The sequence below is a fragment of the Rhinatrema bivittatum genome, chromosome 2 (genome assembly GCF_901001135.1).
Source record: "Rhinatrema bivittatum chromosome 2, aRhiBiv1.1, whole genome shotgun sequence".
Lineage (NCBI taxonomy): Eukaryota > Metazoa > Chordata > Amphibia > Gymnophiona > Rhinatrematidae > Rhinatrema > Rhinatrema bivittatum.
In genome coordinates, this window is record NC_042616.1 from 636,049,796 (window position 1) to 636,071,542 (window position 21,747).

The 21,747-nt window shown below is 45.8% G+C and overlaps 1 protein-coding gene across 1 annotated transcript in view; it reads left to right on the forward strand.

Moving 5' to 3' along the window:
• The window catches only part of LOC115085365 (lipoxygenase homology domain-containing protein 1), a 462,471-nt gene that overhangs the window by 210,381 nt on the left and 230,343 nt on the right, over window positions 1-21,747 (forward strand). Inside the window, exons 10-13 of the mRNA XM_029591284.1 lie at window positions 1,192-1,268; window positions 1,375-1,406; window positions 1,573-1,702; window positions 15,870-15,973. Of these exons, the coding sequence (XP_029447144.1) occupies window positions 1,192-1,268; window positions 1,375-1,406; window positions 1,573-1,702; window positions 15,870-15,973 (343 nt within the window). The remainder of the gene's footprint in view (window positions 1-1,191; window positions 1,269-1,374; window positions 1,407-1,572; window positions 1,703-15,869; window positions 15,974-21,747) is intronic.

Genomic DNA, 21,747 nt, shown 5'->3' on the forward strand with positions numbered 1-21,747 from the left:
TTGAAATGGTTCTTTGGTAATATAGTTCTTAGATTGTTAAATCCTATTTGGAGTTTACTGGATATGACTGAAGAGATGAACTCTGAGTTTGCCACCTCAGTTCAATCTCATATCCTATCTTCAATAAAATAAATTACCAAGACTTATTCAAGCAGCTGATGCTCACAGTGAGCCTGTTTTGTGGAAGAGGAGTTCCCCTCACTCAATGGAATGTCTGAGTCTTCCTCGATCTTCTACTTATGAGTTGTGCTTTCATAATCTGAAATGCTGTAGAGAATATTTGCATACTCTATATATGGCCTATACAGTAATTTCCTATATGTGCTCCCATAAATTATCTGCCAATAGGGATTATTTAATAGAAACAAAGAGTAAGATATCAGATAAGCACTGTAAGGCCCATCTACTCTGCCCAGTTTCCTACCTGTTACAATGCTATAGATTCCTGTTGATCTTTGACTTCCCCTACAGTTTTCCACAAATAGGGATCTTCTCTGCTTACCAATAGCTTTCTTGAACTCTGTGATTGTTTTAGTTCTACTGGGAGGCTGTTTCCTTCCATTCCTGTCCTTTCTGTAAATACATAATTTTAATGTTATGTTATTTCGGAGTCTACCTCCTTTGGGTCTTCTTGGACCTTTCTAGAACAGGGGTTCTCACAATAAATGTTTTGACAACTTCTTGCTGCTGGCTGCATTGACAATTTTTCCCCTTAAAACACTCAATTAAAGTTAATTGATTTCTTCATCCAGAGTAGCCACAAAAAAAAAAAAAAATCCATTGGTGACTGCATGCATTTGTAGTGTGGCCACATTAAAAAAACACTGCTCTAGAACTTTCTTTACACTGAAAAAAAAGTTTGTTTCTTGCACATTATTTATATCTGTGAGATATTTTAATGCTTTTATCATATCCCCTCTCCCTATGATAAATCTTGTTTTACTGGCATAGGTGGGGCAAAGAAGGACAAAACATTCTGAACATTGAAATAAAACTGAACATTAGTAAAGAATGCTACACATTTCATCTAGTTGTTATCCCTGGGAAGCAAGAGGAGCAGTCTTTTTAGTGTACAATGTCTATTTTATTTTCTTTAAAAATATATGAAATGAAGAAATCTAATGAAGAACATCAGTAGACCCTTGAATCAGTCTGTAACACAAGTAACACTACCTTGTGTTTTCGTCATAGGTGGTTAGATCAGGGAGAAGAAGATGGCAAAATTGTAAGAGAGCTCTTTGTAGCAGACAATTGCAGCTTCCCAGCAAGTATGTACAAAAAAATGAGACTAAGGGTGTTTATTGCTTCTGATAGAATTAAAAGGTCGCGTCATAATATAGAGTAAACTGATTTTATTCTCTTTTATCTCTACAGGCCAAGAACTGGAAATGAACAGAAAGGAAATTGTAAAGAATTTTGTTTCTATAAACAAATTAATTATACAACGTTCAACAATATTCTTTTTAGACTTTAAAGCATGAGATGAACGCAAAACCAGATTTGCTGATGCTGTTTTCCTTCCGGCATCTCTTTCTAAATTAATGTTGCTATTATTTTTCTCTTTCTAATTAGTGGGCTGTTGAAAGATGGAAGTTTCAGAAAGGCAATACTCTCCAGTTCTACTGCAGAGTGATGGGTCGATTCATACGCCTCAGTCCAGATGGCACAATCGATGCACTTGGGGAGAAGAAGGACAAATACGGTAAAATGCCATAGATTTTATTTATATGCTTTAAACAAGAGATACAATATAGAATTTTGATTGGGAAACCAAGATAAATAGAAAAATGTATAAATTTAACAACACATTTCTAAACAGTAATTAGAATATGGTTTTCTATATATACATACTCTTGCTTTTCAATTGCTGTTTTCTGTGCATTTTCTTTGTTTAATTGAATAATTCTAAAACATTGCATTGTACATAATGGTGCATGGCATCTCCTTTATTTATATGGACTGATAGTCTATTTATGTATATTAAATTATGCATCTTCTTCAACCACTTGAATTGTGGTGACAATGGATAGAATTTTGTCACACAGAAAGTCAGAGAGTTAAGAGTGTTCATGGAAAATAAACCTGTTATCCTGAAAACTAATTAAACATTTACAGGGGTATTTCAAATAGAATGAAGTTCCCATCTGTACATTTTGGGGTAGATTTTAAAAGAAGCGCGATCAGCCTACTTTTGCTTGCGCATCAGACTCAAGCAAAAGTACGCTGGATTTTAGTAGATACGCGCGGAGCCGCGCGTATCCACTAAGGGGTAGATTTTCAGACGAGCGCGAACAGCCTACTTTTGTTTGCGCTCCAGGCGCAAACAAAAGTACGCTGGATTTTAGTAGATACGCGCGTAGTCGCGCGTATCGGCTAAAATCCTGGATCGGCGCGCGCAAGGCTATCGATTTCGTATAGCCTGCGCGCGCCGAGCCGCGCAGCCTACCCCCGTTCCCTCCTAGGCCGCTCCGAAATCGGAGCGGCCTAGAAGGGAAATTTCCTTTGCCCTCCCCTCACCTTCCCCTCCCTTCTCCTACCTAACCCACCCGCCCGGCCCTGTCTAAACCCCCATCCTACCTTTGTCGGGGGATTTACGCCTCCCTCCGGAAGGCGTAAATCCCCGTGCGCCAGCGGGCCTCCTGGGCGCCGGGCCGCGACCTGGGGGCGGGTACGGAGGGCGCGGCCACGCCCCCGGGCCGTAGCCACGCCCCCGTACCCGCCCCCAAAACGCTGCCGACACGCCCCCGCAATGCCGCACAATCCGGCCCCGCCCCCCGACAACGCCTCCCGACACGCCCACTCCGAAAACCCCGGGACTTACGCGAGTCCCGGGGTTCTGCGCGCGCCGGTGAGCCTATGTAAAATAGGCTCACCGGCGCGCAGGGCCCTGCTCGCGTAAATCCGCCCGGTTTTGGGCAGATTTACGCGAGCAGGGCTCTGAAAATCCGCCCCTAAAATCCTGGATCGGCGCGCGCAAGGCTATCGATTTTGTATAGCCTGCGCGCGCCGAGCCGCGCTGCCTCCCCCCGTTCCCTCCAAGGCCGCTCCGAAATCGGAGCGGCCTCGGAGGGAACTTTCCTTTGCCCTCCCCTCACCTTACCCTCCCTTCCCCTACCTAACCCACCCACCCGGCCCTGTCTACACCCCCCCCTTACCTTTGTCGGGGGATTTACGCCTCCCGGAGGGAGACGTAAATCCCCGCGCGCCAGCGGGCCTCCTGCGCGCCGGGCCGCGACCTGGGGGCGGGTACGGAGGGCGCGGCCACGCCTCTGGACCGCCCCGGGCCGTAGCCACGCCCCCGTACCCGCCCCCAAAACGCTGCCGACACGCCCCCGAAACGCCGCGACGACCGGGCCCGCCCCCGACACGCCCCCGACACGCCCCCCTCCGAAAACCCCGGGACGTACGCGAGTCCCGGGGTCTGCGCGCGCCAGTAGGCCTATGTAAAATAGGCTTACCGGCGCGCAGGGCCCTGCTCGCGTAAATCCGCCCGGTTTTGGGCGGATTTACGCGAGCAGGGCTCTGAAAATCCGCCCCTTTGGGTCTAAATTGGAGAAAAGATTGCTTTCTTTTCTGGGTTGCTTTTGAAACATCTTGAAAGGCTTCCATTTTCAAATTATAAAACAGCCTATAAAAGGCTTGAACACAAATTCTAAGTCAGAGTCCATTGCAAAAATAACGATTATATATGATAATGATTCACCCTCAGCCTTTCCCAGCAAAGTGGAGGCATCTAAACTATCAAAACCCAGGAGGGTGGAACATTATTAAAGCAGACAGGGAGGAGGTTTTAGGAAAGCGAATATATTGCTGCGTTTGAAGCATATTCTCTAGATTTGTCCACTTTCCTATGCAATGCCAAGTTAACTTTCATGATAGCAACCTCATGCTTTTCTGTCTTAGAAACCTTATGATCTATAAAACCAATCCAGGCCCCAAGATCTTTGATCTCAGTTCATGACCTTCTCCTCTTTGCCTAGTTTCTTGCATTTTCCCAGAAAGATGAAAATTTTGCCTTGTAAGGAACTTTTCCAGGCCCTCAATAAACTTCAGTATTCATCAAGGGTGATAACTGTAGGTGTAACAATGCTGGCTGAAAATACCTCCTCAAAGGCATGGCTATTGTTCTCATTATGTCCAAGTTGTAGCAAATCTAGGAGTAGGAAGCATTTGATTGAGACCCTTATTTATAGCCAAATCAGACGTGCTCCAAACTCAGTGGGGAAGATATTCAGAGCTGGCCACGTAAGTAACTTAGGGGGTTATTTTCCAAGCCACGTTATGGGCTTTTCGCATGCGTTAAGGCATTTTCGCATGCGAAAAACACCTTAATGCATGGTGCAATGCTAATTTAGAAAAGGGGTGGAGTTTGGGGCAGGATTTCTGGCCAAGTGGGCTGGCTTCACAATTTGCAAAGCCATATCGCACAGTTTCAACACGGCAAATACCTACACCTTTTTCATTAAGCTATGCGACATGGCTTTATCGTACTATACTGTTCGTACGTCTCACTCTACATGCGAAGCTGGCCCCTAAACCAAAATCCACCACTAACACCTCACCACTACCTATTAGGTGGCCCTCCTATACAGATCTAAATACTTATTTACTGTAAGGGCCTTGTAGATTGTCTCTCTCTCTCTTTCTCTCTCTCTCTCTCTCTCCTGCTCCTGCTGGAAGTCCAACAGGGCTCCATTGGCAGCCTGCTGTGCCTTTCTTTGACCGCTGGTATAGCCCCTTTGGAGTCTCACCCTCTTTTCTGCTGCCCCACAGGGTGTGACACCCCATGCATTTGCACACCCAGTAGCACTGAACCTGTGCATTCCAGTTATTGGCAAATTTTCAAAGACAAGGAATCAAAATTATATAGCAATGTAACTTGTGCAATGCTGAGCTACAGCAAACCAGTACTGTAAGAAGCATACAGAACATCCAATTTTATTATGCTTTTTTGGTGCTTGCTATATATCAGCCTTTAGCATTCAATGCAGTATCTTAATGATATGCAAACAATATGCCCTAAAGGCTGCATTAGGAGTACAGCCCTTTGAATGTACACGCACATTAATTTATTTAAAGTAATTATTTATACCACATGTTCCAAATGATCAAGGTGGTTCGCAATATTAAAACATAAATAAAATTACATAAAACTTATACAAACAGGCATGTGTGCACATTCAAATATCCAAAAAAGCCTCAAACAATGAGGAACAAACTCTGCATTTCATAGATGTTCTTCCACACAGGGAGGATAATTTTCAAACAACTGCGTGCGGCTGAATTTATGTGTATATGTGGCCTCGCATAGTTTTACCATAGTATTGTATAACATATGCATATCACATATTCACATATATTGTAAAATACACATATATTTACCCTACAACATATGCACGCATATAGGTCAATGCACAAATACATGCAATGCATTGAAATTATGTATTTGAATGCAATGAATGCATGTACTTTAACTACTCATTTTAAAAATATATATGCATATATTATACATGCAAAAATAAAGTAGGACTTACATAAGTCAGGATTTACACAAAAATAGGTGTATTTTAAAATATACATATATGAATGAAATTAACAGTTTAAACAATTAGTTACCTGTTAGTAGGTGTGTGGGCCCTGGGCCGAGGTGAGAGATGGTACCGCCCACAGGAAGAAGCCCTGTGAGTCTCACCATCGGGAGGCAAGGTCTCAGCGTATGGCATACACAGCTGTAGAATAGAGTCTCTATTAGTGAAATAGAGAAGCACTGCCCGTAAAGCAGGGAGTGCAGGAGAAAGGCCCAGAGTCTGTGCGGTGGGGTATACCCAAGGGGAATACCTCTGTAGTGAAGGTATGGCAATGGTCCACAGAGTGGGGTACACCGATGAGGATTCTCAGTAGAGATGATATGGTAGTGGCCTGCAGCGTGGGGTACACCGATGAGGGTTCCTCATTTAGAGATGACACGGTAGTGGTCCGCAGCGCGGGGTACACCGATGAGGGTTTCCACACTAAAGATGGTACGGTAGTGGTCGTAGAGTGGAGGTACTCATAGTAGCGAAGGTTCCAGGAGAAGCCCTGGGAAATGGGGCAAGCAGTAGTCCAAGGCAAAAGGCCCTCCGAGGAGGGGATAGCCAGAGACAAGGAAGGGTCCCCGAGGAGCGGGTACCCAGAGCGTCTCATGCCAAAGGAGCAGGAACTGGAACGGGAAGTCCATAGTGAGCAGAGTGGATTTAGCAATGAGGGAATTTGCTGCCAAGTTGTAGATAGGCAGGGCCAGCCGGCTTAAATGTCCTGGAAGGACGATGTCATCCGGAGGGGACGCCCCTGATGTTCCCGCCATGACGTGCTTAAGACTGGCCCATGCATGCGTGCGCACACCTAAGGGATTCCGAGGGTAAGATGGTGGTCGGCAACATCTGCGGTGTCCAGGGAGGCCTGAGAACGGTAGGCAGGCTGGCAGTAGCTGGCGGAGACCGCAAGTCTTCCCAACGGAGTCAAAGCTGCAAAGAAGGAGGTGAGCAACAGCGGTCACAGCAGCACCAGTTTGCCCAGTCCTCCATATCATTGAGCCCCTCTTGGTTCTTCAACCTGAACAACCCCCAGGTCATCCACACCTCCCATCTAGCCAGTACTACATGAAAACATAAGACTGGTCATATTTGGTCAGACCAAAGGTCCATCACGCCCAGTATCCAGTTTCCAGGTCCAAATATTCTATGCTGCTTATCATGGGGATAAGCAGTGAATTTCTGCAACTCCACCTTAATAATTGTTTATAGATTTTTCCTCTGCAACAAATTCCAGTTTAATTATGCACTGAGTAAAACAAATATTTTCTCTTATTAGTTTTAAATGTATTACCTAATGACTTCATTGCATGTCACCTGGTCTTTTCCTCTGGTCTTTATACTTTTTGAAAGAGTAAACAACTGATTAATGTTTACTCATTTCAATTTACTCATTATTTTATAGATTTCTATCATATCTCCCCACAGCCATCTCTTGTCCAAGCTGAAGTCCTAACCTCTTTAGCCTTTCTTCATAGAAGAATTAGTCCATCCCCTTTATCATTTTGGTCACCCTTCTTTGTGCCTTTTCTAATTCTGCCATGACTTTTTTGAGATGTAGTGACCAGAACTGCACATAAAAATCAAGATGAGGTCACACCATGGAGCAATACAGAGGCATTATGGTATTCTCTGTTTTATTCTCTATTCCATTCCTAATAATCCCTAGCATTCTATTTGGTTTCTTGGCTGCTGCTGCACACTGAGCAGAACTTTTCAACATATTTTCAACACCTAGATCCTTTTCTTGAGCGGTGACTCCTAATGTGGAACCTTGCATTATGTAGCTATAATTTGGGTTACTCTTCCCTGAGGGGCGGATTTTCATACTCCGCGAATAGGCCTACTTTTGTTTGCGCTCCAGGCGCGCGCGAGTCCCGGGGCTCTGCGCGCGCCGGTAGGCCTATGTAAAATAGGCTTACCGGCGCGCAGGGCCCTGCTCGCCTAAATCCGCCCGGTTTTGGGCGGATTTAGGCGAGCAGGGCTCTGAAAATCCGCCCCTAAGTGCATCACTTTGCATTTGACCACATTAAATTTAATTTGCCATTTGCATGCCCAGTCTCACAGTTTTGCAATGTCCTCTTGCAATTTAAAAACTTTGAAAAATTTTGTATCATCGGCAAATTTGATCACCTTACTTTTTGCCATTTCCAGGTTGTTTATAAATATATTAAAAAGCAGTAATCCCAGAACAGATCCCTGGGGCACTCTACTATTCACCTGTTTCCATTGGAAAAATTTACCATTTAGCTCTACTCACTGTTTTCTATCTTTTAACCAATTGGCAGTCCACAATAAGACATTGTCCCCTATCCCATGACATTTTAATTTCCTAAAAGTCTCTCATGAGGGACTTTGTCAAATACTTTCTGGAAATCCTGATACAATATATCAAATGGGTCACCTTTATCCACATGTTTATTTATACCCTCAAAAAATGTAACAAATTTGTGAGGCAAGACTCACTGTTTTCAAGGAATGGTTTGTCCTCTCGGCCTGGCCATTTGCTTGAGGGTGGTAGGCTAACTTCAGATTCAGGGTAATGTCAAATTTTTGACAAAGTGACTTTCAGTACTTGGCAGTAAATTGTGGCCCACGATCAGAAACGATCTCTTTAGGTAATCCATGTAAGCAGAATACATTGTTGAGGAAGAGTTTTGCCAGCTCAAGAGCCAAAGGAAGGCTCTGTAGTGGGACAAAATGGGCCATTTTTGAAAAGCGGTCAATAATAACCCAAATGACTGTTTTGCCCTTTGATGGGGGCAGATCAACGATGAAGTCAGTAGAGATGCTTGACCAGGGTTCAGTGGGAGCTGGAAGAGGTTGGAGGAGTCCCCAAGGATGGCCAGTCATGGGTTTTTGCTGTGCACAGATGGGACGGGAGTTCACATAACTGCGGGAGTCTTTAACCATGCTGGGCCACCAATAATGTCTTCTTAACATCTCAAGGGTCTGAGCTTGGCCAGGATGGCAGGTGAACTTCGAGTTGTATGCCCAGTGGACGACGCATTCCCGGAGACAGCGTGGGACCGCCGTCTTCCCGGCTGTTACCATGTTGGCCACTGTGAGGGTTATGCAAGCTGGGTCGATGATGTGTCTAGGGATTTCGGGCATATCTTCTGGCTCGAGGGAGTGAGGGAGAACATCTGCTTGGGTGTTCTTGGCTGCTGGATGGTAGAGGATTTCAAAATGTTCAAAGAACAGCACCAAGCAGGCCTGTCTAGGATTCAGAAGTTGGGCTTCCTTTAAGTGTTCAAGATTCTTGTGGTCTGTAAATATCGTGAACTTATGCTGTGCTCCTTCTAACCAGGGACGCCATTCCTGAAGGGCCAATTTCACAGCTAAGAGTTCACGGTCCCCAATCATGTAGTTTTGTTCTGCGGCAGAAAACTTATGCAAATAGAATGAGCAGGGTACTAAGACCCCCTTGGAGGAATATTGGCTCAGGAGCGCCCCTGTTCCGATGGTGGAGGCGTCAACTTCGATGATGAAGGGGTGGTTAGGATCTGGATGACATAGACATGGTCCAGTGCAGAAGGCCTCTTTCAAGGCGTGGAAAGCAGATTGAGCCTTGGGGCTCCAATCTTGAAGGTTACTACCTTTCCTAATCATGGCCATGAGTGGAGCAGCTAGCGTGGAGTAGTTAGCGATGACGTTTCTGTAATAATTTGTAAATCCAAGGAATCTTTGCAAGGCGAGGAGGCCTACTGGCTGGGGCCAATCTTGAATATCCTGGAGTTTCTCAGGGTTCATGGTGAAACCATGATTGGAGATGATGTAGTCCAGGAATGGAAGATGGGTCTGTTCAAAAATACACTTCTCTAATTTTGTGTAGAGGTGATTGTCTCTGAGGCATTGGAGGATGGTTTGAACATGTGAACGGTGAGACTTCAGATCCTTGGAAAAGATCAGCATATCATCCAGATATATCATGACAAATGAGTATAGTAGGTCCTGGAAGATCTCATTCATCAAACGCTGAAAGACCGCAGGGGCGTTACAAAGTCTGAAAGGCATTACTACGTACTCGTAGTGGCCGACCCTTGTATTGAAGGTGGTCTTCCAGATGTCTTCAGGATGGATTTGTACAAGATTGTATGCCCCTCGGAGATCTAACTTTATAAAGATCTAGGCTCCTTGTAGGCGATCAAATAGTTCACTAATGAGTGGCAGAGGGTAATGATCCTTGCGAGTCACGGCGTTTAGCCCACGGTAGTCGATGCAAGGATGTAGACTGCCATCTTTCTTCTTCATGAAGAAGAATCTGGCTCCTGCCGGGGAATCAGAGGGTCTTATGAATCCTTTATTCAGGTTCTCTTTAATGTACTCTGACATAGCTTGGGTTTCCGGAAGCGAGAGGAGATAGGTTCTGCCTTTGGGAAGCATGATGCCCGGTAGGAACTCAATGGGACAACTGAATTTTCGAAGTGGAGTCAGAATGTCAGCATTTTGTTTGGAGAACACATCTTTGAAGTCAGAATATGGAACAGGTAACCCGGTAAGGGTTGTAGCGTTTAGGAAGGTAACCCTTGGAGTCACTTGTTGCAGACAGTGGTTCTGGCACTTGGGTCCCCACTGAATTAACTGCAGGGATTGCCAGTCGAAATGGGGTGAGTGTACCTGAAGCCAAGGAAGTCCTAGGATTACCGGATGCGTGGAACACTTCAAGATGAACAGAGAGGTTTCTTTTTCATGGAGGGTTCCCACGGTGAGATGGAAGGCCACGGTGCGATGAGTAATGCATCCGGGGAGGTGCTCTCCCTGGATTGATGTGATGCGGAGAGGTACTTCCAGAGGTTGAAGAGGAATCTGAAGTAGTGTGACAATATCATCTAGAATAAAATTGCCACTTGCCTCAGCGTCCACGAGTGTCTGTTCCAGGCAGTGATCAGAAGTAGTCAGTGGTCAGGTAGTGGTCGGTTCCAGGCAGCAGTTAGGCGACGTCGGTGAACAGGCAGAGGTCGGATCCGGCAGCAGTCAGACGAGGTCAGGAGAAAGCAAAGGTCAATACCGTGAGATCAGTCTGAAGGGTACTACCAGGAATGGAGAGATAAAGGAACAGGAGACGCTGGAACAGGAGACACTGGAACAGGCAAACTAGAGACACTGGAGTATATGTCCCGATTGCCAAGGCAAGGAAGTGGTGTCAGACCACTTCCTTAAATCCTGCTGTCAATCAGGGCACACCGCGGAGCTGGGAGCTGCCCTTGGCCCTTTAAGAGGCTGGGTGGTCCACGCGCGAGAGCCTAAGGATGGGGCCGACGCCATGGAGGACGTCGAGCCCCACCGTGAGGCCTGGATGGGAGACTGCGAGAGGGTGAGCCAGGGACACCGCGAACTGGCTGTGGCTGTGGAGGAGGAGAGCCCAGAGCTCGTGGATGGGAGAGCAAGTTGAGCAGAGCTGGCCACGGAGCGGACGTGGCCGGGACGCACAACAATACTAGTGTATTGTACCCACGTTAAGCTTATTGACAATTCAATAGCATAGTTTGTAGCAATTTCCAAAGGCATTTCAAAATTGCTATAATTTATGCTATTGCATTGTCAATAGGTTTTACTTACATTAAGTGAACTTAAAGTGAGTAAATGGGTTTTTGAAAATTGCTACAATAGTATGTTACTGTAATGATTTGGTAGGAGGAAAGACACAGGAACTACAAAAAAAGGACATTACAGGGACTACAGTTCCCATAATCCTGGGAGTAAACTAGGCAGAAAGAATCAGTAGGAAGGGTTGAGTCAGCATGAATCAGCAGGGTCACAGACATAGGCTATTAGCTACTATAAATGGGGGAGTGTCCTGACAGAAGAGAAGCAGTGGAAGAAGTGGTGGTTGCTCCAGTCTCACAACCACATCTGCACCATGGATGAGCTTCCTGAGGAAGAGGCAGACCCTCCTCCCAGAATGCCTTTACCTCTCAAGCTAAGTGTCTTTTAAAAAGAATTAAACAGAACTCTGTTCCAGCAAATAGCAAAGTATAAAAAAATACAGTGCTAGTCTGGAGCTGATTGTTAGATGGGACGTGAATAGCTGAGAGAACAGCAGCAATATATTGCCAGTTGAACTACCTTTTGGAGCAAGTTTGGAATTTATAAAGGATAAGAATTTGTGGTATCTGGATATAAAAACGGTGAATTTAAAACCGCTAAGCTAAAAAGCAGAGGTATTAAGCCCAGCCAACCAGTTATCCAGCCAATCCTAAAAGAAGTAATTAGGTCTTTAGAACAACAGGAATATAAGAAGCTGGTATTCTAGCCTTAATTTAGGAATTGAGTCTTAGTCAGAGTAAAGGTGATTGTTAAAGGTGGCACTGTGAAGTGTTATATGCTATCTGCAGTTCTGCACTATTCCAAACTTAAGAAAGGCAGAACTGACAATTTGGGACGAACATTAGTGGTTTATAGGGATGTGCAGCCAAAAGGTTTTCGTTGCATTCGTGATTCGGATTCGTCGGGGCGCAAATGCGTTACATTCTGCCGTATGGCACCCCGATGCATTAATACGGCGAGTTAAATTCGTGTCCCAGCTAAAATTAAAATTAACTACAACCCCCCACCCTCCTGACCCCCCCAAGACTTACCAAAACTCCCTGGTAGTCCAGCGGAGAGTCCAGAAGCCATCCCTGCATTCTCACACCCTCGTTTGCCGGTTTCATCATGGCGCCGATAGCCTGTGTCACCAATCGCCTTTGCCCTGAGACTCAAAATGGCGCCGATTGCCTTTGCCCTCACTATCGCCTTTGCATCTCAAAATGGCGCAAAGGCTATTGGCGCCATTTTGAGTATTGGCATCGGCCGGCCGGCGTGCAGGAGGTCGCTCCCGGACCCCCGCTGGACTTTTGGCAAGTCTTGTGGGGGTCAGGAAGCCCCCCCAAGCTGGCCAAAAGTCCCTGTGAGTCCAACGGGGGTCCCGGAGCGACCTCCTGCACGCCGGCCATCTGATGCCAGGACTCAAAATGGTGCCGATAGCCTTTGCCCATACTATGTCACAGGGGTTACCGGTGCCATTGGTCAGCCCCTGTCACATGGTAGGAGCACAAGATGGCGCCGGTGACCATGTGACAGGGGCTGACCAATGGCACCGGTAGCCCCTGTCACATGGTCAAATAAAACAGAAATCTGTTAAATACGTGGGGAGTCACTATGCGTTTCGCCTCCCCACGTATTTAACAGATAGGACAAAATAAAAACAAAAAGAGACTACTACGCACATAAGATTCATGACATTATCTTCGACCCCAAAGCGCTTTTCACTTTCGTCTCCAATTTAACTCAGGCCAATACACCGGACATACCATCCAACCAAGCACAATCAAAAGCTGATGAGCTGGCACTCTTCTTCAGTAATAAAATTACAAACCTCCTAACACAACTTAAGCCCAATACAGGCACTCCAGACAGCACTTACGTATTCCACAACAAGGAAATATCCCTACAATCTTTTGAACTTACCACCTCCGCAGAGATCCAAACACTTCTGAAGAAAATGAAACCTTCTTCTCACCCCTTCGACCAAATCCCATCTAAATTACTACTTCTAATCCCAAACACCATAAACAAATCTCTAGCGGACATCATAAACTGCTCATTCACCCAGGGTTACTATCCAGATGACCTTAAACTAGCATCCATCAAACCGCTTCTCAAGAAACCTAATTTGGACCCCAAAGATCCTAACAGCTACCGTCCAATTTCCAATCTTCCTTTCATTGCCAAGGTGATGGAGAAACTAGTAAACACGCAATTATCGGATTACATAGAAGAACACAAAATTCTATTCCCTACTCAATTCGGTTTCAGAAAAGCCTCAAGTACCGAATCACTACTCATTTCACTTACGGACTACCTGACTTTAGGTCTCGACAAAGGACAGGCCTTCCTATTGATCCTATTAGATCTATCAGCGGCTTTCGACACTGTAAACCACGCCATATTACTAAACCAGCTGGCGAACATCGGTATTGCAGGATCAGCGCTGTCTTGGTTCAAGACTTTCTTAGAGAACAGAGGTTTCAAAGTTAAAATCCACAACAAAGAATCCCATAGATACCCATCTTCACAAGGAGTTCCTCAGGGTTCCTCCCTCTCACCTACACTCTTCAACTTATATCTTCTCCCGCTTGGCCAACTTCTAAACAAATTGAACCTAATACACTTTATTTATGCCAACGATGTCCAGATTGTGATCCCCCTTAAAGAATCCATCAACAAAACTTTAGAAATGTGGGAAAACTGTTTTCAAGAAATTAATGACCTTCTATCCAGCTTAAACCTAATTCTTAACCAATCAAAAAGTGAATTCCTGCTAATCTCTCCAGATAACTGCACAATCACCACGAACCCGCCAGCCAACTTACAAATCTCAAAAGTAAGAGATCTAGGAGTTTCGATAGACAACCGGCTAAACCTAAAATCATTTATTAATCAAACAACTAAAGACTGCTTCCACAAACTTCACACATTAAAAAGAATAAAACCCCTATTTCATTTCCATGATTACAGAACAGTGCTCCAAGCAATAATCTTTGCGAAAATAGATTACTGCAACGCTATTCTACTAGGCCTCCCATCATCCCATACTAAACCTCTCCAAATGATTCAGAACACGGCAGCAAGAATCCTTACGAACAAGAGGAGAAGAGATCACATTACGCCAGTACTCAAAGACCTTCACTGGCTGCCAATCCACTACAGAATAATCCATAAATCCCTCACCACAATCTTCAAAAATATTCATGGACTAGCTCCTCTCAATCTACAAATAGCTCTCAAAAAACACTCCTCCAACAGACCCATGAGAAGCTTACAGAGAATATCTACAGGTACCACACGCCAATACCACCCAACATATAACACTGAGAGACAGGGCCTTCTCTACAGCAGGTCCCCCACTATGGAACTCAATACCCTTAGAATTACGACAGGAACCATGTCTTCCAACCTTCAGAAAGAGACTTAAGACATGGCTGTTCAAGAAAGCCTTTCTGGACCCTGACCAATGCTCGACCGCCAAATACAGCAAGACTGATTATCACCCAATAAACTGATACAGACTTACCAACCACTGCACGTTCTACTTCTTGTTAAACTTCTTGTTAAACTTCTGTCATCCTCTTCTTCTACTCCCAGTTAGAACCATCCTTGTTTTATTGTAACTGCTTTTTCTGCGCACTTGTTATAATTTGTTATATTTTGTAAATGTATACTCATGTTATAGTTATGTACGTTTATAATTTATTGATCACCCCTTGTTTTATGTAAACCGACATGATACGAACTCCGTGAATGCCGGTATAGAAAAAACTCAAATAAATAAATAAATAAATAAATAAAATAAGTTGCGGATTACAAATACGTGGTAAATGGATGCACACCCCTAGTGGTTTACTCTTTGCCAAAAGGGCAGTTCTGGTCTACTTGAAGAGTGAAGATTTGTCTGGAACCTGCAGAAAACAGGTACTTTTGAGCTTGTATAGAGCACAAGATAGAACCAAACACTATTTGTTGCATGCATCCCAGCCCAGCTCGGGTAAAGTGAAATCCTGTAGAAAAGGACAGAGCAGTCAGTGGTTGGCAAGTGCTTCATCTCAAGCTTGTTTCAGCTGGAGATTAGTGGTGTGTGGTGTTTTTTGTTTGTTTGGTCCAGAGCATAGCGAGGTGACTCCTCAAAAGAGAGGGTTTTACATAGAGGAACCCCAGCATAAAAGTGATCATTTGGAGTTTGACAGGCGGTATGTGTTTCCCGTAATAGATGAATGTTTGTTCATATTGATTAGATCTTTCTCATGTCCTAATGGTATATTTGAAAGGGAGTGTGGGGGGGGGGGGGGGTTAGACCTAGGCATTTAAGAAACATATACCCAGAGGGTAAAGGAAGGCACATAGAGGCACTAAGGATAAATATTACCATCATCAGGGCTTGGTGTTGGGAAGAATTAAGGCAGAAATATAAGGGAGAAAGAGGTAGTGAGTCCAGCCCTTGCAGAGCTCCTGATAGCCCTAACTACTGTTTCTGCTGGTATAAGGATTCCTTCCAGGCAAAGCAGGACCCTGCAAGAGCCCTTGCGGACCAGAACGCGTCCCATCACCTTGACACTACGTCACAGTTACATTTACATTTTCCTCCGAACACTTCTCTGACAACGTGCATATGTAATGCAAACTTTGGTGACATTTTCCTTTTACAGTGACATCCATGGAACATTATAACAGCAGTGTTTTTTTTTTTTAAATCTAAAACTAATGCTAAAATGCATTGCTTATAGAAAAAGGTCTTACTGATATTTTCATTCTTTTTAGGTCTCTTTGATGTGTCGGTCAAGAGAGGAAATGTGTGCGTGTTTAGCAGCCATCAGATTCAGCATCTTGCTCTTGCTGTTGACAAAGGCTATGCTTCTGGAATGGTAATGACCCACCCCCCCTTTCAATGTGTTTCAGGCTTTTATTGACTGCTCTCAGGCTTAGGGCCTGATTTTCAAAAAGCATTTACACACTTAAAAGTAGGTTTTATATGTGTAAATGTACTTTACTTGTGTTAATGGGCTTGTGAAAATTGCTACAAGATTTCATTGTCAATAGGTTTTACCAATGTTAAGTGCATTAACGTGGGTATATGACTTTTGAAATTTGCTACAACAGTATGTTACATTTGATATAAACAAATAAACAAATCCTTCTTGGAAGGAAGGAGAGTGAATACAAGCTTCAGTGAAACAATATAAATCTTTATTTCATGAACTTGCAAGTACATGTGTCTTAATTTACATGCGTAACGCCTTTGAAAATTGCTACAATAGTATGTTACTATAATGTTTGGTAGGAGGAAAGACACAGGAACTACAAAAAGGCCATTACAGAGACTACAGTTCTCATAATCCCCTGGGAGCTGTAGTCCCTGGGGATTATGGGAACTCCTCTACTCCTTTTCTATTTATAAAGACATTTTGGGGTGTGTGTAGGCTCCTACAGGTCCAATTAAAATTATCTGGTTAAGTTTACCCTGATAACTTTAAAACTAATAGGCTATGGACCTGATTCACTAAGAGTTTTTCCCATAAACACAAAATAGGGGAAAAGCCTTAATGAATCTGGCCCTATATTTGAATATAACCAGGTGGGTTAAAGTGAACCCGGATAACCTGAATCTTAACTGGCTATATTTAAAGTATAGCCAAATAACAACAACAACAACAACAAAAATTAGGTCTGATTCTCCAACCTCACTCCCCAAAACAGCTAAAATCATATGGCTACATAGCACCAATTGTCTTCCCCTCCTCCAATTCCCAAACAAGAATTAAAATAAATTGCAGGCCATAGTGGCTTGAGCCATTTCCTTAAAATATTGAAATTGCCATGTGGGTCCCTCATGTGCCTTCTAACCACTACCTCAATTTCCACTCCACCTTGAAACATAGAAATGACGACAGAAAAAGACCAAATGATCCATCCAGTCTGCCCAGCAAGCTTATGCTTATGCCAGTATCTGCTGCACTGTGCAGGTCACCCCCGTACTTATCAGTTTCCCAGACCATAAAAGAAAGGGCCCTCAAACACTGTTAGAATCAAATTTCTCTTAACATTGAGCCACCCCAAAACCCCCAAGGTTGCCGGGAGTGTGGTGCACTTGTACCATTCCCAGTACCTACCAGCATTGCTGTCATGTAATTTTCTGTACAACACCAAAATATTTCCTTTGATTTGTTTTTAAGAGTTTGTTTTTGCATTTTTTTGGGGTCTATTTCTTTAGCTAAACAAAAAATATTTTTTTTAAAAAAACAATCCCTAAACAAATAAAAACCCAAACCACAGATTTCAACCACTCTCCTGACCTATTATTTACCTCAGGGCCTGGGCTCCTCGGACACCCCATTCCTGACTCCTGGCCTTTAGCCTTTTTCAAGAACCTGGGAGTGGGGACCTGGATAGGAGTTTCCAGACCCCGGCAAATTTGAATGGGCGATGGGAGGGGCCTGGGGAAGTCCCCAGCAGGTCAGAATTTTTAAACATGACATGGCCCATCTGGAGGGCGGCACCAAAATGATGTAACTTTGTTGTCATCCTCTGGTGTGGCTAACTCCATTTTATTGTATGACTGTACAAATGCACAAATGTAGTGCTGCACAAAAAGATGGTGCTAGCTAGAGCGGAGGAAGGCAGCAAAGTTATGCCACTTTGGCTCTGTCCTTCAGGTGTATGGCAACCATTATTGAAGCTCTGGACCTGGGACAGGAGCTAGTCGGATTTGTTCTTGCCCTTTAGGCTTTTTCAGGGATTTGGGAAGGGGATGGGAACTCCAAGGTCACAGAAAATTTGAATTGGGGAGGGGGGGGGGGGTGTCAGGAGCCCAGGGAAGCCCTGACACACCCAGGCCAGGTTTGAATTGTGCCAGGAGTTGGGGGGCCTAGGGTCCTGGGGAAACCTATGGTCCCTAAGTTAAGTTGTATCAGATGGGGAGAGTAGTTGCGGGCTATGGCTTTTGTTAAGTTTGTTTTGACAGGTTGGTGCAGCCAATCAGTGCTCTTTTCCTTGTTAAGCCCTGATCACTGACCCTCCCTAAGAAAGCAGCAGGGCTTACTCCCTGCTTGGGAACCAGGGGCTGTCTCCCTCTTTCTCCCTCTTTTTATTGCCTATCTTTCCATGGTTTTGTAGGGATTATATTTTTCACTGGGGCTTTAACCAAATATTGGCTCATTCTATGGTGCAGTGCTGCAGTCTGTCTACTGTGAGCTGTGATTTCTGTTTACAAATATGTAAGGAAGAATTTTCATGTTTACCATTTCTGGTGCCTCTTAGGGTACCTTGGAATTTTTACAGCTGCTATTAGGTTTGTGTTTTTTAAGCTCGTTTATGGTCCTGTGCTCAGCCCCTTTTTCCTCTTAGCTAGGAGGGAATAAGGATGATCAATTATAGAATCACTCCTAAAGCAGACATGTTATTGAAACATGGCCATGTCCGGTGCAAATCAGTTCCAGCTCCCTGCAGAAACGCAGCAGAGCCGGTGATGGCAGGTTCACTTCTGGTGCCCCCCCCCCCCAGGCCCCAGAGAAAGCAGTTCAGAGAGTGATGGAGCTGTTTACCACAAAACAGGAAGAGCCACATAGCCTTGATTTGTGAGGTTTCCTGGCACAGTTGAAAGGCAAGGCATGAGAGAGGATAGGAAAGGATGAAGAAACTGGAGGTGAATGCCTATCAGCCCCTCTGCTTTTACAGCTACTGGATATGTTCACATGTATGTGTAGGAGAGAGTTCACACTCTGCCCCTCCCCCTTACAGATTGTGGGTTGAGCCTTCTGTCCAGCAGATGGAGATAGACCAAAACTGAAAAGGGTATCCTATATCAGGACAGAACCTACCCTGCAGCCCCTCAGTATTTGTCTGTCTCCAGCAGATGGATCAGCTCAACCTGCGGTCTCCTGATCTTGGCTAGTTTAGCCCTATTCCCAGTTTCGGTTTTTTCCCTAGAGGATCAAGCAAGTACCCTTCTTGGTTTTAGTAAAAAAAAAAAAAAGAGGGAATTGGCTCTGTTTTTTATCCTTTGGAGACAGCACTGTCTCCATGCTCTTGGGGGGCTTAGGGGGGCTTGGCCCCTTGTTTGGTTTTTTTTGCAGCATAGCCTAAGCCCCTATTCCCGGTGATCCTCAGGGGGTGAAACTGGTGGTCCAGTCACTCCCCCCTCACCTGGCTGCTTTTCAAGTGTTCAGGAGATTTCTCTCCTGTCAGTCTCTTTAGGGCACACACACACACACTCTTTTGGCTTTCCTTTTGAAAAAAAAATAAGTAATAAATAAATAAAATCAGAGGTACTTTTAAATACCTTAAGTCTCCCCACTAGCTCAGTCTTTCTATCTCTGTCGTAGGCAGCCGGGTGTTCAGTCAGGAGCGTGCAGGGTTCAGTCCTCTGCCTCCGCTCCTCCCGGCAGCGAAGGGAAGCCTAATCAGCTGATTTTCTTTGTGATCGCAGCTCTCTTCACTGACAATGCCGCGATCACACTGCTGCCTAGCCTGTGGGGAGCCCTCGACGCGATTTTCATGCGAGAGCTATGTTTTGCGTGCCTGCCGGGTGGGGAAGGCCCCTCCCAGGCAGCGCAGCTAAATCCAGCCCAGGGTCGCTCTTCTAGACGTGTGGCCAGGCCATTCCCGGTTGGCAAACCGCAGGAACGGTGGCCATCTTGGGTGTTTTAGCAGCTCCTGATTCGGGGCTGCTCAGCGCAGGGGAGGAGTATTTGGTAGGTTCTCCCCCCCGATTTGAGCCCCGTGCGACCCCTGGATAGGGTCCCTGCCCCCCTTCCCCCCCCCCCTGGCAAGTCTAGGCCTCATTTTTCTTCAGAATTTGTGCTCATGCACAAATCCTACCTGGCCAGCTTGCAGTAGGAGGAGGACCCCTCCCCAGGTCCCCCACCAGCCAAACTTCCACGGTTGGACCCTCCGCTCATCCTAGGGCCCCAGAGCCGCACGGGGGCTGTTAGGCTGCGGGTGGTTCCGGGGGACCCTCCTGCCCGGACCCTCCGGCACCTTTGGGAACCCCGGATCCGGATCCAGCTGTGGATTTGGCAGACACATTTCCTCCTCTCGAAGGGGATGATCCCAGGGTCCTCCGCTTATTTCAGAAGGAGGAGTTGGAACTCCTCATTCCTTTTGTCCTCCAGGAATTAGGAGTTGAGGGTCCACTGGTGGACACTTTTACGGCAGCACTACCTAAGCACATGGACCCGGTCCTGGTGGGATTCCGGGCCCAGGCTTCTGCTTTTCCTTTTCACCCCATGCTCAAATTGCTTCTCCTATGGGAATGGGAAGCTCCTGAGGCGGGGCTCCACGTCAGGAGAGCCATGGATAAGCTTTATCCACTCCCGGAGGATTGCCTGGAACTGCTGATAATTCCCACAGTGGATTCTTCCGTCTCCGCTGTAACCAAGCATACCACTATCCCGGTGGTGGGGGCTGCGGCCTTTAAGGATGCACAGGATCGCAAACTCGAATTCCACCTTAAGCGTATCTTGGAGGTACTGGCATTGGGAGTTCGGGCGACTATTTGCAGTAGTCTCATGCAGCTGGCCGGCCTTAGGTGGGTTCAGCAATTACTCGGCACCCAGGACCTTCCCCCTGCAGGGGCTGAGCAGGCTGAAAGGTTAGAAGGTGTAATTGCGTATGGCGCAGATGCCTTTACGATCTTCTCTGAGTCCAGGTGAAATCAATGGCCTCCACAGTTTCTGCCAGATGGCTTTTCTGGTTACACAATTGGTCAGCGGACCCAGCATCTAAGGCGCGATTGGGCACCTTGCCTTTCAAGGGTAAGTTGCTTTTTGGCGAGGACCTTGAGCAGCTCATTAACTCCTTGGGTAGAACAAGTTCCACAAGCTGCCGGAGGACCGGCCAAAACAGTCTCGAGCTTTTGTGCCTTCCCGGTCCCGGTTTCGGGGCCAATGTCGATATGCGGCTCGGGAGCTTGGTGCTCCTGCTCATGCTTATTCTTCGCGGTCTCAGTCTTGGTCTCATCCCTTTCGTGGGCATCGGTCCTTCCGTGATGGGACACCTCAGCTTACCACCCCGAAGCTCGCTTCCCAATGAGATTCGGTCGACCCATTCCTCTGTCCTCAATCTAGGGCGTCGTCTCTCCCTATTCTTTGAGGAATGGGTCAAGATCACGTCAGACCAGTGGGTCCTCGAGATTATCCGAGACGGTTACGCGTTAGAATTTTCTCGAGATCTACTGGACCTCTATGTAGTCTCGCCGTGCGGTCATCTGAAACGGGAAGCGGTGGCTCAAACCCTTGTCAGGCTTCAACATCTGGAAGCCATTGTCCCGGTCCCAGAGATGGAGCTTGGCACCAGCCAGTATTCCATCTACTTCATCATCCCAAAGAAGGAAGGTTCCTTCCGCCCAATCTTAGACCTCAAGAGGGTCAACCGGGCCCTCAAGGTACCTCATTTTCAAATGGAGACCCTGAGGGTGGTCATAGCAGCTGTTCATCCCGACGAATACTTGGCCTCTCTTGACGTAACAGAGGCATATTTACACATCCTGATTCACCCCGCACACCAGAAGTATCTCCGCTTCCACGTTCTGGGACAGCATTTTCAGTTCTGGGTGCTTCCCTTTGGTCTAGCCACCACGCCATGTACCTTCACAAAGGTCATGGTAGTGGTGGCAACGGCTCTCCGACAGGACGGAGTCTTA